This window comes from Schistocerca cancellata, chromosome 1, assembly GCF_023864275.1.
Source record: "Schistocerca cancellata isolate TAMUIC-IGC-003103 chromosome 1, iqSchCanc2.1, whole genome shotgun sequence".
NCBI classification, from domain to species: Eukaryota; Metazoa; Arthropoda; class Insecta; order Orthoptera; family Acrididae; genus Schistocerca; species Schistocerca cancellata.
In genome coordinates this window covers 548,231,104-548,247,063 of record NC_064626.1, presented here as the reverse complement: position 1 = coordinate 548,247,063, position 15,960 = coordinate 548,231,104, and the positions used below count along the sequence as shown (strand labels likewise).

Here is a 15,960-nt window from a genome sequence, read left to right as displayed (position 1 = left end):
GTTTTCGACTTAACAAGGCCGTCATCAGACATTTACTGACTATTGTGGCCAAAGAAATTACAATGTTTGTAAACAACATTGGAAAAGAAATTACACATCTAGATTGACAACAGTGTCAAAGATGTCATTTACTGTGCATTTGTGCTTTAATCTGGGTGTGTAACTTCTTTTCTAATGTCGTTTGCAAACTTTGTAACTTATTTGGCGAAAGTAATCAGTAAATGTGTGATGATGGCCTTTTAAGTTGAAAACTGGTTAACATAATAAATTAATACTGCGGAACAAAAGCAAATTAGTGCTTTTCATTTATTATAATGTTATCCTACCAAGAATTGATGAAAGATTCAGTGAATGTGGTATAAAATTCCCTTGAAAACCATAAAGGACCTACATTTATCCATTCTGAGATGACTGTAATGTGTTTTGAATGCAACAGTTTTCCTACACTTTATTATGCATGGTAATGAGTTGTGTTTTTGGCATTTCCATATTTTTGTCCATGTGCATGTGCAGTTCAGGTGATAAAGTATTCAAGTTGCACATTTTGTGTAGTAGTACATTCTTCTGGCAAGAAGCCCTTGTTCCCCTTGATCCAACTGTTTGTTCTAGGATTGCCTCTTATGCTTATCTGTGAATATGCAGTTCAAAAGTAATGAGTTAATGTATCAATGAAAGTGTTAAATTTTTTATGTAAGTCATTTTATAAAGTTGCAGCTGTTTTTCTTTGTTTAGTAAACTGTTGATGTACTTTATGTAGTCCTGACTGTAGAATCCACAAGAGGATCTTAAAGACACCTTGTTCCCAATACTGTGTTTTACTTTCATGTTTAGTATATGAGCTAGTTGGTGACTAAAGCGTGCATTGAAAATATAGTAACCAAGTAATACACGAGACTGATCCAACCAACACAGATATGGCTGTATTCATGAAGCTCTGAATGGAAGACAGACTCTTGTGGATCCCCACATAACAAGACTCAGTACACTGATGTGAATGGTATGCTGGAAGGACATAAAAGAGAATCAGTTAGCGCTGCTCTGCACATATTTGAATATGAGTAAGTTGTCGGCAGACGGCGCAACAGAAACTTCACCACGTGCATACCTCCTGCAGGCGGCCTCCAGCAGCTGGCCATCACTGATATACACTCCTGGAAATTGAAATAAGAACACCGTGAATTCATTGTCCCAGGAAGGGGAAACTTTATTGACACACTCCTGGGGTCAGATACATCACATGATCACACTGACAGAACCACAGGCACATAGACACAGGCAACAGAGCATGCACAATGTCGGCACTAGTACAATGTATATCCACCTTTCGCAGCAATGCAGGCTGCTATTCTCCCATGGAGACGATCGTAGAGATGCTGGATGTAGTCCTGTGGAATGGCTTGCCATGCCATTTCCACCTGGCGCCTCAGTTGGACCAGCGTTCGTGCTGGACGTGCAGACCGCGTGAGACGACGCTTCATCCAGTCCCAAACATGCTCAATGGGGGACAGATCCGGAGATCTTGCTGGCCAGGGTAGTTGACTTACACCTTCTAGAGCACATTGGGTGGCACGGGATACATGCGGACGTGCATTGTCCTGTTGGAACAGCAAGTTCCCTTGCCGGTCTAGGAATGGTAGAACGATGGGTTTGATGACGGTTTGGATGTACTGTGCACTATTTAGTGTCCCCTCGACGATCACCAGTGGTGTACGGCCAGTGTAGGAGATCGCTCCCCACACCATGATGCCGGGTGTTGGCCCTGTGTGCCTCGGTCGTATGCAGTCCTGATTGTAGCGCTCACCTGCACGGCGCCAAACATGCATACGACCATCATTGGCACCAAGGCAGAAGCGACTCTCATCGCTGAAGACGACACGTCTCCATTCGTCCCTCCATTCACGCCTGTTGCGACACCACTGGAGGCGGGCTGCACGATGTTGGGGCGTGAGCGGAAGACGGCCTTATGGTGTGCGGGACCGTAGCCCAGCTTCATGGAGACGGTTGCGAATGGTCCTCGCCGATACCCCAGGAGCAACAGTGTCCCTAATTTGCTGGGAAGTGGCGGTGTGGTCCCCTACGGCACTGCGTAGGATCCTACGGTCTTGGCGTGCATCCGTGCATCACTGCGGTCCGGTCCCAGGTCGACGGGCACGTGCACCTTCCACCGACCACTGGCGACAACATCGATGTACTGTGGAGACCTCACGCCCCACGTGTTGAGCAATTCGGCGGTACGTCCACCCGGCCTCCCGCATGCCCACTATACGCCCTCGCTCAAAGTCCGTCAACTGCACATACGGTTCACGTCCACGCTGTCGTGGCATGCTACCAGTGTTAAAGACTGCGATGGAGTTCCGTATGCCACGGCAAACTGGCTGACACTGACGGCGGCGGTGCACAAATGCTGCGCAGCTAGCGCCATTCGACGGCCAACACCGCGGTTCCTGGTGTGTCCGCTGTGCCGTGCGTGTGATCATTGCTTGTACAGCCCTCTCGCAGTGTCCGGAGCAAGTATGGTGGGTCTGACACACCGGTGTCAATGTGTTCTTTTTTCCATTTCCAGGAGTGTAGATGGCAGCCAATTCAAACACACAGGCATGGTGACACCATGCTCGGCACACTCACACTCACATGCACAAGTTGCAGGATACAGCGCACCTCTTCCTCATGCAGAATGGGTACCCAAGTGACAGAGGAGACCCTGGTGACTCATCAAGAGACACATCCATCGGATCCAGAGTGGTGGCAGTCAGTGCTGACGGAGGAGGCAGGACGATGTCAAGGCAGGAATCAGAGAATAGAGTCAGAACACGCAGAAATGGGGGTGTGCCAGTGGTTGATGGGCCCACGCGGTGCCTGACGACAGCAACTGGGTGGAGAGTACCATCACCATTTCTACGTCCTCATCAGCAGGCAAGTCCCAGTGTGGAGGCAATGGGGCTGGACCCACCGGTGATGATGGCTAATGCAATGATGGTGAGGGGACAGGGGGACACTTCCCGACCAGAATTGCAGGCTGCAGCAACAGACCCGAGGTTGAGGACAGTCTGGTGCCCAGTGCTGGGAAGTAGGAATTCCAGGGCATGGCACAGGGAAGAGGTAGCCAGTGGGATGGGAGCAACTCAACACTAGGCAATGACAGGGTGGGCAGTAGTGATGGGGGCAGCACATGCAAACCAGTAACTTCTGGCAGCGAACGGAGGTGCAACTGATCAAAGTGGTATGCCACTAGCCCATTGGCCATATCAAACACATGGCATGCCTGGTGGCAGACGAAGTGCCCGTGCAACTAAATACTTGCCCCCACACCAGCAATCATGGCATGAAGTGGCTGGATGAAACTGACCATGGCAGCTGCAGCGTAGGCTGAAGAAAGTGGAGGAGCATGCACGACTACTGGCTGAGAAGCAACTCAGCGGACTCCACTGGCCCATAGGCATGAAGTGATAGGTGCTCAAAAAATGGAGAAGGGTGTCATCTGGCAAAGAATGCACAACAAACTTTTTCATTTGGGATTTGAATGTGTACGCTAGTTTTCAGCCTCGCCATTTGATTGAGGGTGGAATGGCAGAGCCACAACATGACAAATGCTGGGAACAAAAGAATTCAAAGGTGTGAGAAATGAACTGGGGCCCATTATCGGAAACTAAGGTATAAGGCAACCCTTCTGTAGACAAAGTCTCAAGAGCATACAAAATGTGACCGCAGCCACCATCATGCACACTGGAGAATGTAAGGAAACTGGGAAAATGCTTGCACTATCAAGAGCCAATAGGGATTCAAGAAGGGATCCATGAAGTGTACATGAATGCATACCATGACTGGTGTAGAGGAGGCCAGAGGTACTGAGATGTTCTGGGAGCTGCCTGGTGTCGGGCACACTGCTCACAAGGTGCAACAAAACAGACAATTTTGCCATCAATCCCTGGCCAATAAACATGATGATTCCTAACTAACAGTTTAGTGCAAAAAACTCTCCAATCGCCCTGGTGAAAAATGGCTTAGAAACTCGTGCCATAACGTGGTGGGAATGACTACTCTGGGAGTGAGGTCTTCCATGGACAACAGCAAAACACTGTCAGAAACAGAGTGTCAATACTACAAAGAAAAATAGTTGTGCAGGGGTTCGACGCCTGATCCAACAGTATATCCGACCAGCCCTGTTGAGCAAAATGAACCACCTGGCATAGAACCAGGTCAGCAGCAACAGCAGCTGCTACGTGCGATCTTTTAATTGGGAAATCCACAACCATGGCCTACATTTCAGTATCAAAATGGACGGAAAGCATTCTTCATTATCAAAGTAGGGATCAGGACCCACAGGAGTGCAGCACAAGGTGTCCACATTGGCATGTTTAAACTTGGATTGAAAATGGATTTCATAAGTGTAGCAAGCCAAGAACAAAACCCAGCATTGTAGGCTGTGTGCTGCCTTGCCAGGCGATGAAGTGTGAAGAATAAACAAGGAAACCAAGGGTCATTAGCCACTAAGCCAACTTAGCACAGCGGTTCACACAATGCTGAGGTGCTGTTCCAGAACATGGAGAGCCTCAGAAAATCTGTTTGTTTGTAAGGGGGATTCAAAGTAGACTGGGGAGCAGTGAAAATATGGATCGAGGAGGGAGGCATTTTAGGTTAATATGTGCAGTTGTGTGAACTGCAGTGCCAAGGTGGCTTAGTGCCTAACACACCTGTGTAGTAAGCAGGAGACCTGGTTTTGATTCTCGGTCTCAGTACACATTTTCATTTTTTACTTCAGTTTATATACATTAAAAACAATAAAAGGTTGAAAAAACTGAAATTCCATGAGGTTATGCCATAAGCCTGTGGACTGTAAGACAGAAAACAAAATGCACAAACTTTTCAAGTGATCAGCTGTAGAGGAGCCTGTAACAACAATACCATCCAGATCATTAATGCATCCCAAGACAAGGATAGATTATTGCTCTAAAAATCATTGAAAATAGCAGGGGCACTAGCCACACGAAAAGAAAGGTGCAAATATTGATAGTGACCAAAAGCAGGTTCAAAACCAGAACTCACCAAGACACTTTGTCCACAGGAACCTGCAGATATGCTTCAGATAAATCAGTTTTAGAAAAGCACTGGCCACCCAGTATTTTTGCCAACAGTTCCTGCTGGTACAAGAGAGGATACATATCCATGATTGACTGTGCATTGGCTGTAGTACTGAGGTCGCCACAAAAGCATAGTTTCTCCAATGGTTTCCAAACTGTAACCAGCAGAGACGATTCACTAGCAATAACAGGTTACACGACCCCTAAAGATTGAATTCTGTATCATTCTCCTTTCACTTGATCTTCCACGGCAACAGGAAAATGACCTGCACAGCAAAAATGAGGCCAAGCCATGGATTTCAAAGAAATATGAGCAGAAAAATTCATTGTACTCCCTATACCTTCCGAAAACAAGTCCAAAAACTCCTCACACAGTGTTTCCAGATGAGAATATGATACCTGATCAGCCACAAAGTGAATTGCATTGGTAATAGAAAATCCAAAGACCTGAGATGTGTCCACTCTGAACAGGTTCTCAACACCGGCATCAGCAACCAATAAATATGTAACGGAACAAACCACTGACTTGTAAGAGGCAGATATCATAAATTGTCCCAATCATAAATTGTCCCAGCAGCACAATGTTCTGTTTGTTGTAACTGACCGGCCTCCGTATGACATGTCAACTACAGTGGGCCTAAACTCACATACGTTTGAGAATTCAATAACTTCACTGCAGCAACTATGTAGACCTGTAGGCTTTGCACAAATTCGAGTCTGTCACACTGAAAGTTAAAAAATTCCATCTTAGACTTTTTTGTAAGCATCCCAGCCCTCAGCTGGACCATCGTATGGAAGGAATATGGGTGGATGGACCGACAAAACAGCACCCTGTGTCTTAATGGAGGCTGACAAAGTGGTCACAGTTGAAGTAAGCTGTTCTATCAGAGCCACTAGCACAATGTTCATAATGAATAAACCTGATGAAACTGTAATTAAAAATTCCACAACCAGAAACCATTCGAAACTCTTTTACAGTTGTGTAGTAACCATGTTATACAAGAGACCGGTACAAGTAACACAAATATGGCTTTATCCATGAAGCACTGTACAATAATGGAAAACAGACATCCCCACATAACAAGACACAGTATAGTTATGTGAATGATACACTGGAAGGACATACAAGAGAATCAGCTAGTGTTGCTCCATGCATATATACGCATGAGTCACAGGCAGACAGCACAGTAGAGACCTCACCGTGTGGACGTCTCCTACATGCCTCCCTCATACGGCCTCCAGCAGCCTGTCTGCGCTGATGCTGTTAGAGGACAATTCAGATATGCAATTGCCATGACATCACACTCAGCACACTCACAATCACACACACTAATCGCAGGATACAGCAGAAAATCTTTACTGAAGTGCAGTGTAAATACCTCTTGACTAGAAACTGATCTAAATCTTTTTTGCTAGTGTCTTTTATTTAGGTATGACCCCTTCTTTCTTCCAGCTACTGAGCATGGTGTTTTGTTTAAAGGAGCTATGGTATATGGTTAAAAGTGGAGTAAAAGTGAAGTTAACTCAGCCACCAATTCGTAAAGAAACTGATAGATATTCCATTGGTCACTGTGCCTTGTTTAGTTTTAGTGACTTCAGCTGCTTCCCAGCTCAGTTGACACTAATATTTGTAGATAATCTTTGCAGAGGTAAGAGAATTAAACTTGGACAATACTCCTGGTTTTTCCTTTCTAGGGAACATTTGAAAATTGAGTTCATTGTTTATGCTTTTGCATTCGGGAGGACGACGGTTCAATCCCGTCTCCAGCCATCCTGATTTAGGTTTTCCGTGATTTCCCTAAATCATTTCAGGCAAATGCCGGGATGGTTCCTTTGAAAGGGCATGGCCGATTTCCTTCCCAATCCTTCACTAACCCGAGCTTGCACTCCGTCTCTAATGACCTCATTGTCGACGGGACGTTAAACACTAACCACCACCACCATTTATGCTTTTGCTTTGCTACCCTTAATTTCAGTTCTTGTGGCATCCACGAATGCCTGTACACTAATTCTGGCAGACAGCCTTTGCATAAGACCAGAATTTCTTTGAGTTTTGTTAGAGGCCTTTCCATGACATTTTGCTACAGTTGTCATTGAAAACTTCATACATTGCTCTTTTGATAGCCAACTTCATTTAATTTAGCATTTCTCTGCCTGTAAGCTATCCTTGCTGAATGGATCTCATTTTACTATGAAAAAATTTTGCTGTCAGCTGCTCGATTGTGTGATGGAAGTTGTGTATGAGTCCATGTTCCATTGGATGCATAAGAGTGCAATTCTTTCTTTATTACTTTGTATGTTTTCTCATCAAGCAGATTTTTCACTTCTCAATCATTCTCAGTAGATCTTCCACTTACAGTTCTGCATTCAATGACAATAATGTAGCTGTCCAGCTTGTTGACCACCAAATGCATTTCACTTAGCATATCTCTGCCTATAAACTTCCTAGCTGGATGCTCCTCATTTTCCAATGTGCATGCATACCAGAAGGGTCAGAGACCGTTTGATCATTATAGCTGTTGTAATTATTACAAAATGGATTCACAAATTGAAAAAAAATTAATGTCAACTATACAGTTTATTAGTTATGCATGACAATTTGTGCCAAACTGGGACTCCAACCCAGATTTCCAGCTGCTTATCATTAGCAGTCACCTTAACCTATTTCGGCTTTTCGTGCACTCCCCCCAGGCTGACCTTAACCTCCATATGTCATCATGACTCCTGACTTCACCCAAATTCTCAATGTCTATGTATTTTCCACCATATGTGCTGAATAATCATCTACTGGATAGTTGCTTGCTTGCAACATGTAGGAAATCAAAGTCAAAGTACTTGATATACCAAACATTTTCACTTGTCATTTCAAATAGATATATTTTTATGGTCACTATTTCACTCATTCTTAATTTAAAAAAAATAATAAAATGAACATGTAGTTTATCATTGAATAGAACATATAATAGAGCACCCAAACTGCATCTAAAGTGGTAGGAAATTAGTATTTTCTGAGAAGGCTATTTTGTAGTTTTTAAATGGGACCAAAAAATTAATATCTAAAATTAATTTCACAGCAATTGCTGAATAATGCTGGTAAAGGTTTTTTGTCACAGTTACAGAATGATAAAACTGGAAAGCTACCTCCAGATTCTAGAAAAGAAGCTCGGAAACGAAGAAAAATTGCTCCCTCTGCTGTTAAAGTACCAACAGCAGTAGCACCTGTTTCTGATTCTCATATTGGTACAGGAAAAATTCATAAACAACCAAAGGAATTTCATAAACAGAACATTAAGATTTGCAGGTAATATATTATATGCAGCATGCCCAGAAATATTGTTAGTGTGATCTGTTTAATGGTTGTCAAAGAAATTCATATGTGTTAATCATTCTTGTTGCATCTGTAATAGCACATATAATTGTTTACTGAGATTATGTGGACTGACGAAATATACTGTATCATTATTGGGTGCTGAAAGCTTTGGTTATACATTAGCTCTCTACCACCTGTATATACAATTAAATGCAAAACAAAACATACAACAGATGTTTTACTGTAGTCTGTGACCTGTAATATAAGTAGTTTGAAATATGAACTTTACAACCTGCTCTGAAGCCACCCAGTGCTAATCCCAGGATTTCTCTTCATATAGTATATATTGTCTCATTCAGAACTTTAATCAAGGATGAAGAAAATAGCTGAGTAACTGATGCTTTTTAATGCTCTTATAAAGCTAGGTTTTATTAAGTCAAAAGGTTTTAATTATCGCCGCAAAAAATAAGTTAAGCAAATTTTTTCATTTGCTTCCAGGTATGTGTATGTAGTCCTGGTACATATTGAAATCTCTGCTACCACTACAATAGTTTGCAGTTAGAGGAGCCAAACTAAAATAGCACAGACACTTCCTACTGTTACCAAAAATGATGTGCCAAGATACTGTGATTAATGGATTCTGTGTGGCTCAATGGCCAGGTCCAAGTTGGATGCTACTTTGGTGACTTGCTTGTTCCTTACCTACCCCAGTTATCCAAACAACGAAAAGAGACTTATAGTTAAATGTGGAATCTAAATGATGTCTCTATTCTGGTGACTCCTCACATCATTGAAAGGTAAAGGGTAGATTAAAGGAAGACATAAAATTTCCATGGGCTGACCAGGAGTCAATCCCACAACCTCTCAATTTTCTAGTGACATGCTTTACCACTACACTGCCAGGCCAGATGCTGCGATACTGTGACGTGGAGATTTGAATGTGCACCAGGACTGCAGACATATACCTGAAAACAAACCAAAAATTGGTTATGTAGCTTTATCTTTTTGAGTTGATTACTAAATATTTATGTCAGCCCCTCACAAAGCTTATAGTGTACACAGATTCACAGAAGTAATCTTACTAGTGGACACCAAAGGAGCGCAGAGTTAAAATTGCTTTGTAGCAGAAAATATTAACTAAAAACAATTATTTTTCAACTTAGTCATCATTCCAGAATGAGATTTTCATTCTGCGGCGGAGTGTGCGCTGACATGAAACATCCTGGCAGATTAAAACTGTGTGCCTGACCGAGACTCGAACTCGGGACCTCATCATTACTGACTGTTTTTTCTTCAGAGATTCCAAGAATAATGTAAGACAGTGAATTTAAAGACAGTTAATGTCACTTGACCTTTTAAAATGGTGCCAAATTTAAGTTGTGAGTTTAGTTGGTCCGCAAATACTGTTTATAATTCCAGACAGAAGTGTCTGAAAAGCAAAGGGTTATATTAACACAGTGAAACAGAGTGCATTTTGTGTAATATAATAACAAAATTGGTGGAAATAGCAAACAGAAAAACATATAAGTGAATTCTCAAAAGAAATGACCATGTTGTTCATGACTGCTCACAAAAAATGAACCATATATCTGCTCATGCAAAAAATATGCAACAACAGGTATCATGTACATAAAATGTAAGATAACTGTGTTAATGAAAATGCCAAGCAGAAAATCTGTGTGAGCAATAAATGTGACAGCTGTGAAATAGGCTTAAAATTTAGGAATGGAGGCCATGTGAATGAAGTCATCAGTGTGCTCCTAAATGAGATTACAGGGCTGAAATGCCAATCTGAAACACTGCTATAGCAAAAAACATAATGTGAGCTTAACTTGCAAAATAATAGTATAAAACAGAACAGTACCGAGGCCGCTGCATTTTTCAAAAGTACTACGTGTACTGTAGAAGACAGATTGTGTAAGAAATGCATCAAAATAGTATTACTTGTAACCAATGCAGTAAAAAGTGTCATGTTCAGTGTGGTGAATCCTTTAATGAGGAAGGACAAAAAGCACACTAGACTAGAAATGTATCAACTGCAAATATAAATTTTTACCAACTTAGACAAGTAGCAGCAAAGAAACAGCATATGAGTGCCACAGATTGCCTTCAGAGAGAATAGTGTCACTTTCAGTTTGCATGAAGGACAACAGCAGATGTAAAAGATTTTTTTTCACCAGTTATTCCCAAGACAGTGAAAGTGGAAGTGTTCACTCATTGCAGTAGAAATGCACTTTACTGAAGAAAATGGCAAGCAGAACAACAAAGTCACATTCCTTTACTTATGTTGTCTAACTAGTCATCCCAAGATTTAGGGGGCAAAAAATCCTCCAGCACAAACAAATTAGTACACAGTGGGATGCCATTAAAGCTCTAAACCAAAATGTTCGAATGTCAAGGAAAACAAAAAACATAATTTATGCTGACAACAACGGAAAAAGACTTGCTTTTTCACTTCATGAAAATATGTACTCTCATTCTTTCGTGTTTGCTAAGTTCAGTGTAATTCTGTGGTTAAAAAAATTGGAAAATTGAATAAAGATGACTGTATTGTGATCATGGGTGGCACAAATGATGTATACAAAAATGAAAGCAAATCAGCAGTGCAAAGTTACAGGAAATTATTTCTACAACTGCACCACACCAATGTTGCCATAACTAACTTACTTATATGGTATGGCTTCCCAGAGTGGTCAACTGTTGATAGGGAAATAGAAGCTCACAATTACAGTGTTACAGAAACAATTAAAAAAATTCAGCTATGTGTATTCAGTAAATGTCAGCAAGCTGAACCACCATGAAAACACACCGCACGGACCTCACATGAGCACGAAGGGCAAATTAAGGTTAGTGAATGAAATGAATGGTGTCTGTGCCCTATTCAGCTAGAGGAAGAACCAATCACCCTGCTTTTTTTTTTTTCATCAGTTATTCCCAAGACAGTGAAAGTGCGAATATGTATTCCTCTGTGTTAAAAGAAAATAATGTAGAACAACTGGAACTGACAAGTAGAGAAGTGATCCCTATAATTCTGAAGTAATCTTATTAATAACAGCTCACAGTGAAAAAGCCTTATGTTGCTTCATGTAAATGTACAATCCTTAAACTATAAATTTGTCAAACTCCAACACTGACTGGAGAAGTTAAACTGTAGTATGCTTGTAATAAATGGACACTGGTTATCATGTAGAGAATTAGAGTTAAGTGTACCAAATGGCTATGAATTAGTTACGGGTTATTGCAGGAAAAATATGGAACATTGTGGCATACCTACCTACGTTAATAAAATGCTTGAATTAAATTATGAAATTGGGTACTTTGTATAGAATCTAACTTTGAAGTTGCAGCAGTACTGTTGCCAAGACTGGAAATTATAGCAGATTCAGTATATCGTCCTCCCAATCACAATGAAGATTTGTTTATAGAAACTCTCCAGAAACTTAAAGTCTTGCTTCTCAAGTATAAAAAATACATACCCAGAACATTCACAATTTCGCACCAATGTTGTGTTGGAGTGAAACGCTGTTGGCATCCCTGTACACACCTATGTATAATTAGTAATTGCCAGAAGTTTCATTGTTGTATGTCTGTTAGTTATTGTTTAGTGCTGTATTGAATAGAATGTAGTATCACACAATTTGTGAATTTCGAGATGGCAGAGTTAGAGAAGCAGCACACCTGCAATAGATTTTGCATGAAACTCAAGAAAATCTTTACAGAGATGCACCAAATGATGCACAAAGCATACAGTGATGAGTGCTTAAGCCATACTCAGTGTTAGGAATGGTTCACACACTCTCAAAATAGCAAGATGGAAGTTAAAGATGACCCTCATTCAGGATGCCCTTCGATGTCTACTGATGACACTCGTGTCAGGGACGTCAACAAAATTGAAGACTGACTGTCAGAGAGATTGCAGAAGAATGTATCATTTCAGTTGGATCATGTCTTGAAATCCTGACACATCATCTTGGAATTCATCATGTTGCTGCCAAGTTTGCCCCATTGCTCATGAGTCAAGACCAGAAAGACCTTCAGATTACAATCTGTGAAGAGCTTTTGGATAAAGCAAATGAGAATGAGATGTCCCTGAAGAGGCTCATAACTGGTGATGAGATGTGGGTCTATGGTTATGATGTTGAGATCATGGTACAGTCTTCACAATGGGTGGGGAAAGGTTCTCCAAGACCAAAAAAATCTCGTCAGATCAGGTCAAATGTCAGAGCCATGCTGGTAGTTTTCTTTGACTTTGAAGGATTAGTTCATCATGAATTCATGCCGTTAATCGATGGTACTATCAGAAGGCGTTGCAATACCTACGAGAAAATGTGAGAAGGAAATGGCCTGTAATCTGGCAAGACAATTCTCGGCTCTTGCATCACACTAACACAGCCACATGTTCACCCACTGTTGGTGCATGACTGTTGCACAAAAAACCAAATCACTGCTGCCTCAAATCACTTTACTCTCCAGATCTGACTCCTGTGGAAACTTTTTAATTTCCAAAGTTGAAAACCTTGTTGCAAGGTGTACCAAGACTACTCCCAGAAGTGGAAACAGTCTTGGGAGTAGTGTATCAGTTGTGGAAGGGACCATGTCCAACAAGTACCAGGTGTACCGGTATGAAATGAGCGTTTTTTTGTGAAAATGAAACACTAATTTTGAATTGAAAAGTAAAAACATTTTATTCAAAGTACTGACCATTGCTTTCTATACATTTTGACCACCTTTCTGGCAATTTGTGGACACCACGCCAATAAAATGTTCGTCTTTTGAAGCAAACCAGTCAGACACCCAATTTTCGACTTCTTCGTAGGAGTAGGAATTGAAGTGTTCCTCAGCCAATGCATGTCCCATTGATGAAAACAAATGGTAGTCAGAAGGGGCCAAGTCTGGTGAATACGCCGGGTGGGGTAGCAGCTCCCTGCCGAGTGTTTTGATTGTATCCTGAACCAGTTTTGCTTTGTGTGCAGGTACATTGTCATGTAAAAAAATTACTTTGCCATGTCTTCTTGCCCATTCTGGTCTTTTTTTGATCAATGCATAGTTCAAATTTATCATTTGTTGTCTGTAGCAATTAGTATTCACAGTTTCACCGGGTTTTAGAAGCTCAAGATACACCACACCTTTCTGAACCCACCATACACAGAGCATTGTCTTCTTGCTGAATCAATCTGGTTTTGCAGTCAATGTTGATGGTTGTCCCGGATTAACCCATGATTTTTCCCATTTAGGATTCTTAAAATAAATCCATTTTTCATTGCCAGTAACAATTCAATGCAAAATTGATTTTCTTCCATGTCTTTGAAGCAAAATTTGACAAATGGTTTTTCGGTTTTCCATCTGTCTTTCATTCAATTCATGTGGCACCCATTTTCCACACTTTTGGATCTTTCCCATAGCTTTCAAACGGTCAGAAATTGTTTGTTGTGCAACATTTAGCATTGCTGCCTTTTGCTTCTGACTCAACTTCATCCAATATTGCTTGCAATTCGGCATCTTCGAACTTTTTTGGTGGTCTTCCACATTCTTCATTTCTCACATCAAAATCATTATTTCTGAACTGTTGAAACCATCTTTTGCATGTTGCTTCTGATAGAGTATGATCACCATATGCCTCAACAAGCATTCGATGTGACTCTGCAGCACATTTTTTCAAATGAAAACAAAAAATTAATGCTTTCCGCAAATCATCACTTTCTGGTACAAAATCCGACATTGTTAACATGATGAAAACATATGATGTTTTTTCCATGACTTGATGTATACTAAATATCTTTGACAGATGTCATACCAACCAAACAAAAAAGAATTAAGGCTCGTTCACAACAAATGTTCCCTATCGACACATTTGTATCTTAACACTCATTTCATATTGGTACACCTGGTAAAAAGTAAGCATAGAAACATTTTGTGGACAAAATTCCAAAATTTTTTTGAACAGACCTCATTAGACATTAAACCAGTAGTTCTCAAAGTGTGTACGAGGGCGCACGGGTGCGCCCTAGAACATTTACGGGTGTTGTTGTTGTGGTCTTCAGTCCAGAGACTGGTTTGATGCAGCTCTCCATGCTACTCTATCCTATGCAAGCTTCTTCATCTCCCAGTACCTACTGCAACCTACATCCTTCTGAATCAGTTTAGTGTATTCATCTCTTGGTCTCCCTCTATGATTTTTACCCTCCACGCTGCCCTCCAATACTAAATTGGTGATCCCTTGTTGTCTCAGATATGCCCTACCAACCGATCCCTTCTTCTAGTCATGTTGTGCCACAAACTCCTCTTCTCTCCAATTCTATTCATTAGTTATGTGGTCTACCCATCTAATCTTCAGCATTCTTCTGTAGCACATTTCAAAAGCTTCTATTCTCTTCTTGTCTAATCTATTTATCATTCACGTTTCACTTCCATACAAGGCTACACTCCATACAAATACTTTCAGAAACGATTTCCTGACAGTTAAATCTATACTCAATGTAAACAAATTTCTCTTCTTCAGAAACACTTTCCTTGCCATTGCCAGTCTACATTTTATATCTTCTCTACTTCTACTATCATCAGTTATTTTGCTCCCCAAATAGCAAAACTCATTTACTACTTTATCCATCTCATTTCCTAATCTAAGTCCCTCAGCATCACCCAATTTAATTCGACTACATTCCATTATCCTCGTTTTGCTTTTGTTGATGTTCATCTTATATCCTCCTTTCAAGACACTGTCCGTTCCATTCAGCTGCTCTTCCAGGTCCTTTGCTGTCTCTGACAGAATTACAATGTCATCGGTGAACCTCAAAGTTTTTATTCCTTCTCCATGGATTTTAATTTCTACTCCGAATTTTTCTTTTGTTCATTTACGGGTATGCCCTGTAATATTTTAGGAAAACCTATGACCAAATATAAAAGAACCTATAGCTACTCAATTTTATCCAATTCATGGCATTTATAATACGGACCAAGTCCATAAATTTTGTCAAATAGTTCAGTTTGGTTAAGGAAATAAGGTGACTTATTCTCCTTGTGGTGTTGACAGTATTCAGAACATTTCATGCCGACTGTCTTCTCTCTTCCATTGCTGCTAATCTTAGCTATCTAACAGTAGTGTCTGTTTGGGAAATGTGAAAGGTATTTCAAAATAATGATTGATGATAAAACCATTGCTGGCCCATTGTGGTCATCACTTACACCACCAAGAAGTGTAAGGGATTCTAGGGAAAGTGTAACTCGAGGGACAAAAAAAATAGTTATTCGGATGGCAGGATGCTGCCATCTGGAGAAACAGAATGGTCAGATAACTGCCACATTGCTACAATCATAACAATATGCAGTGGTGGGAGTGCCTAATTCATTTCATAATGAATGTAACTGTATTTATAAATGTAACACTTTACTCATGGTAGAGTTTGGTGTGGCCAACACAGTAACTTATTTGACATGTTGTAAAAAACATGCAGTTCTAGACTGCAACCATGGACTGCATGTTTCTTACAACATAATGCTTCATGATTATTCATAATTAATAAATGCCTCAAATGCCATTTTCTTCAACTCCTTGCATTAGAACTGCATTACAAC

The 15,960-nt window shown here is 40.9% G+C and overlaps 1 protein-coding gene across 4 annotated transcripts in view; it reads left to right on the top strand.

Annotated features, from left to right (window-relative positions):
- LOC126180116 (IQ domain-containing protein E-like) overlaps nt 1-15,960 on the top strand; it is a 288,384-nt gene that overhangs the window by 221,015 nt on the left and 51,409 nt on the right. For 3 of the 4 annotated variants that reach the window (XM_049924668.1, XM_049924667.1, XM_049924669.1), the window contains exon 7: nt 8,192-8,379. In XM_049924668.1, the coding sequence (XP_049780625.1) occupies nt 8,192-8,379 (188 nt within the window). Of the gene's footprint in view, nt 1-8,191; nt 8,380-15,960 lie in introns of those variants that run through there. The other variant, XR_007536687.1, reaches the window with a different exon arrangement.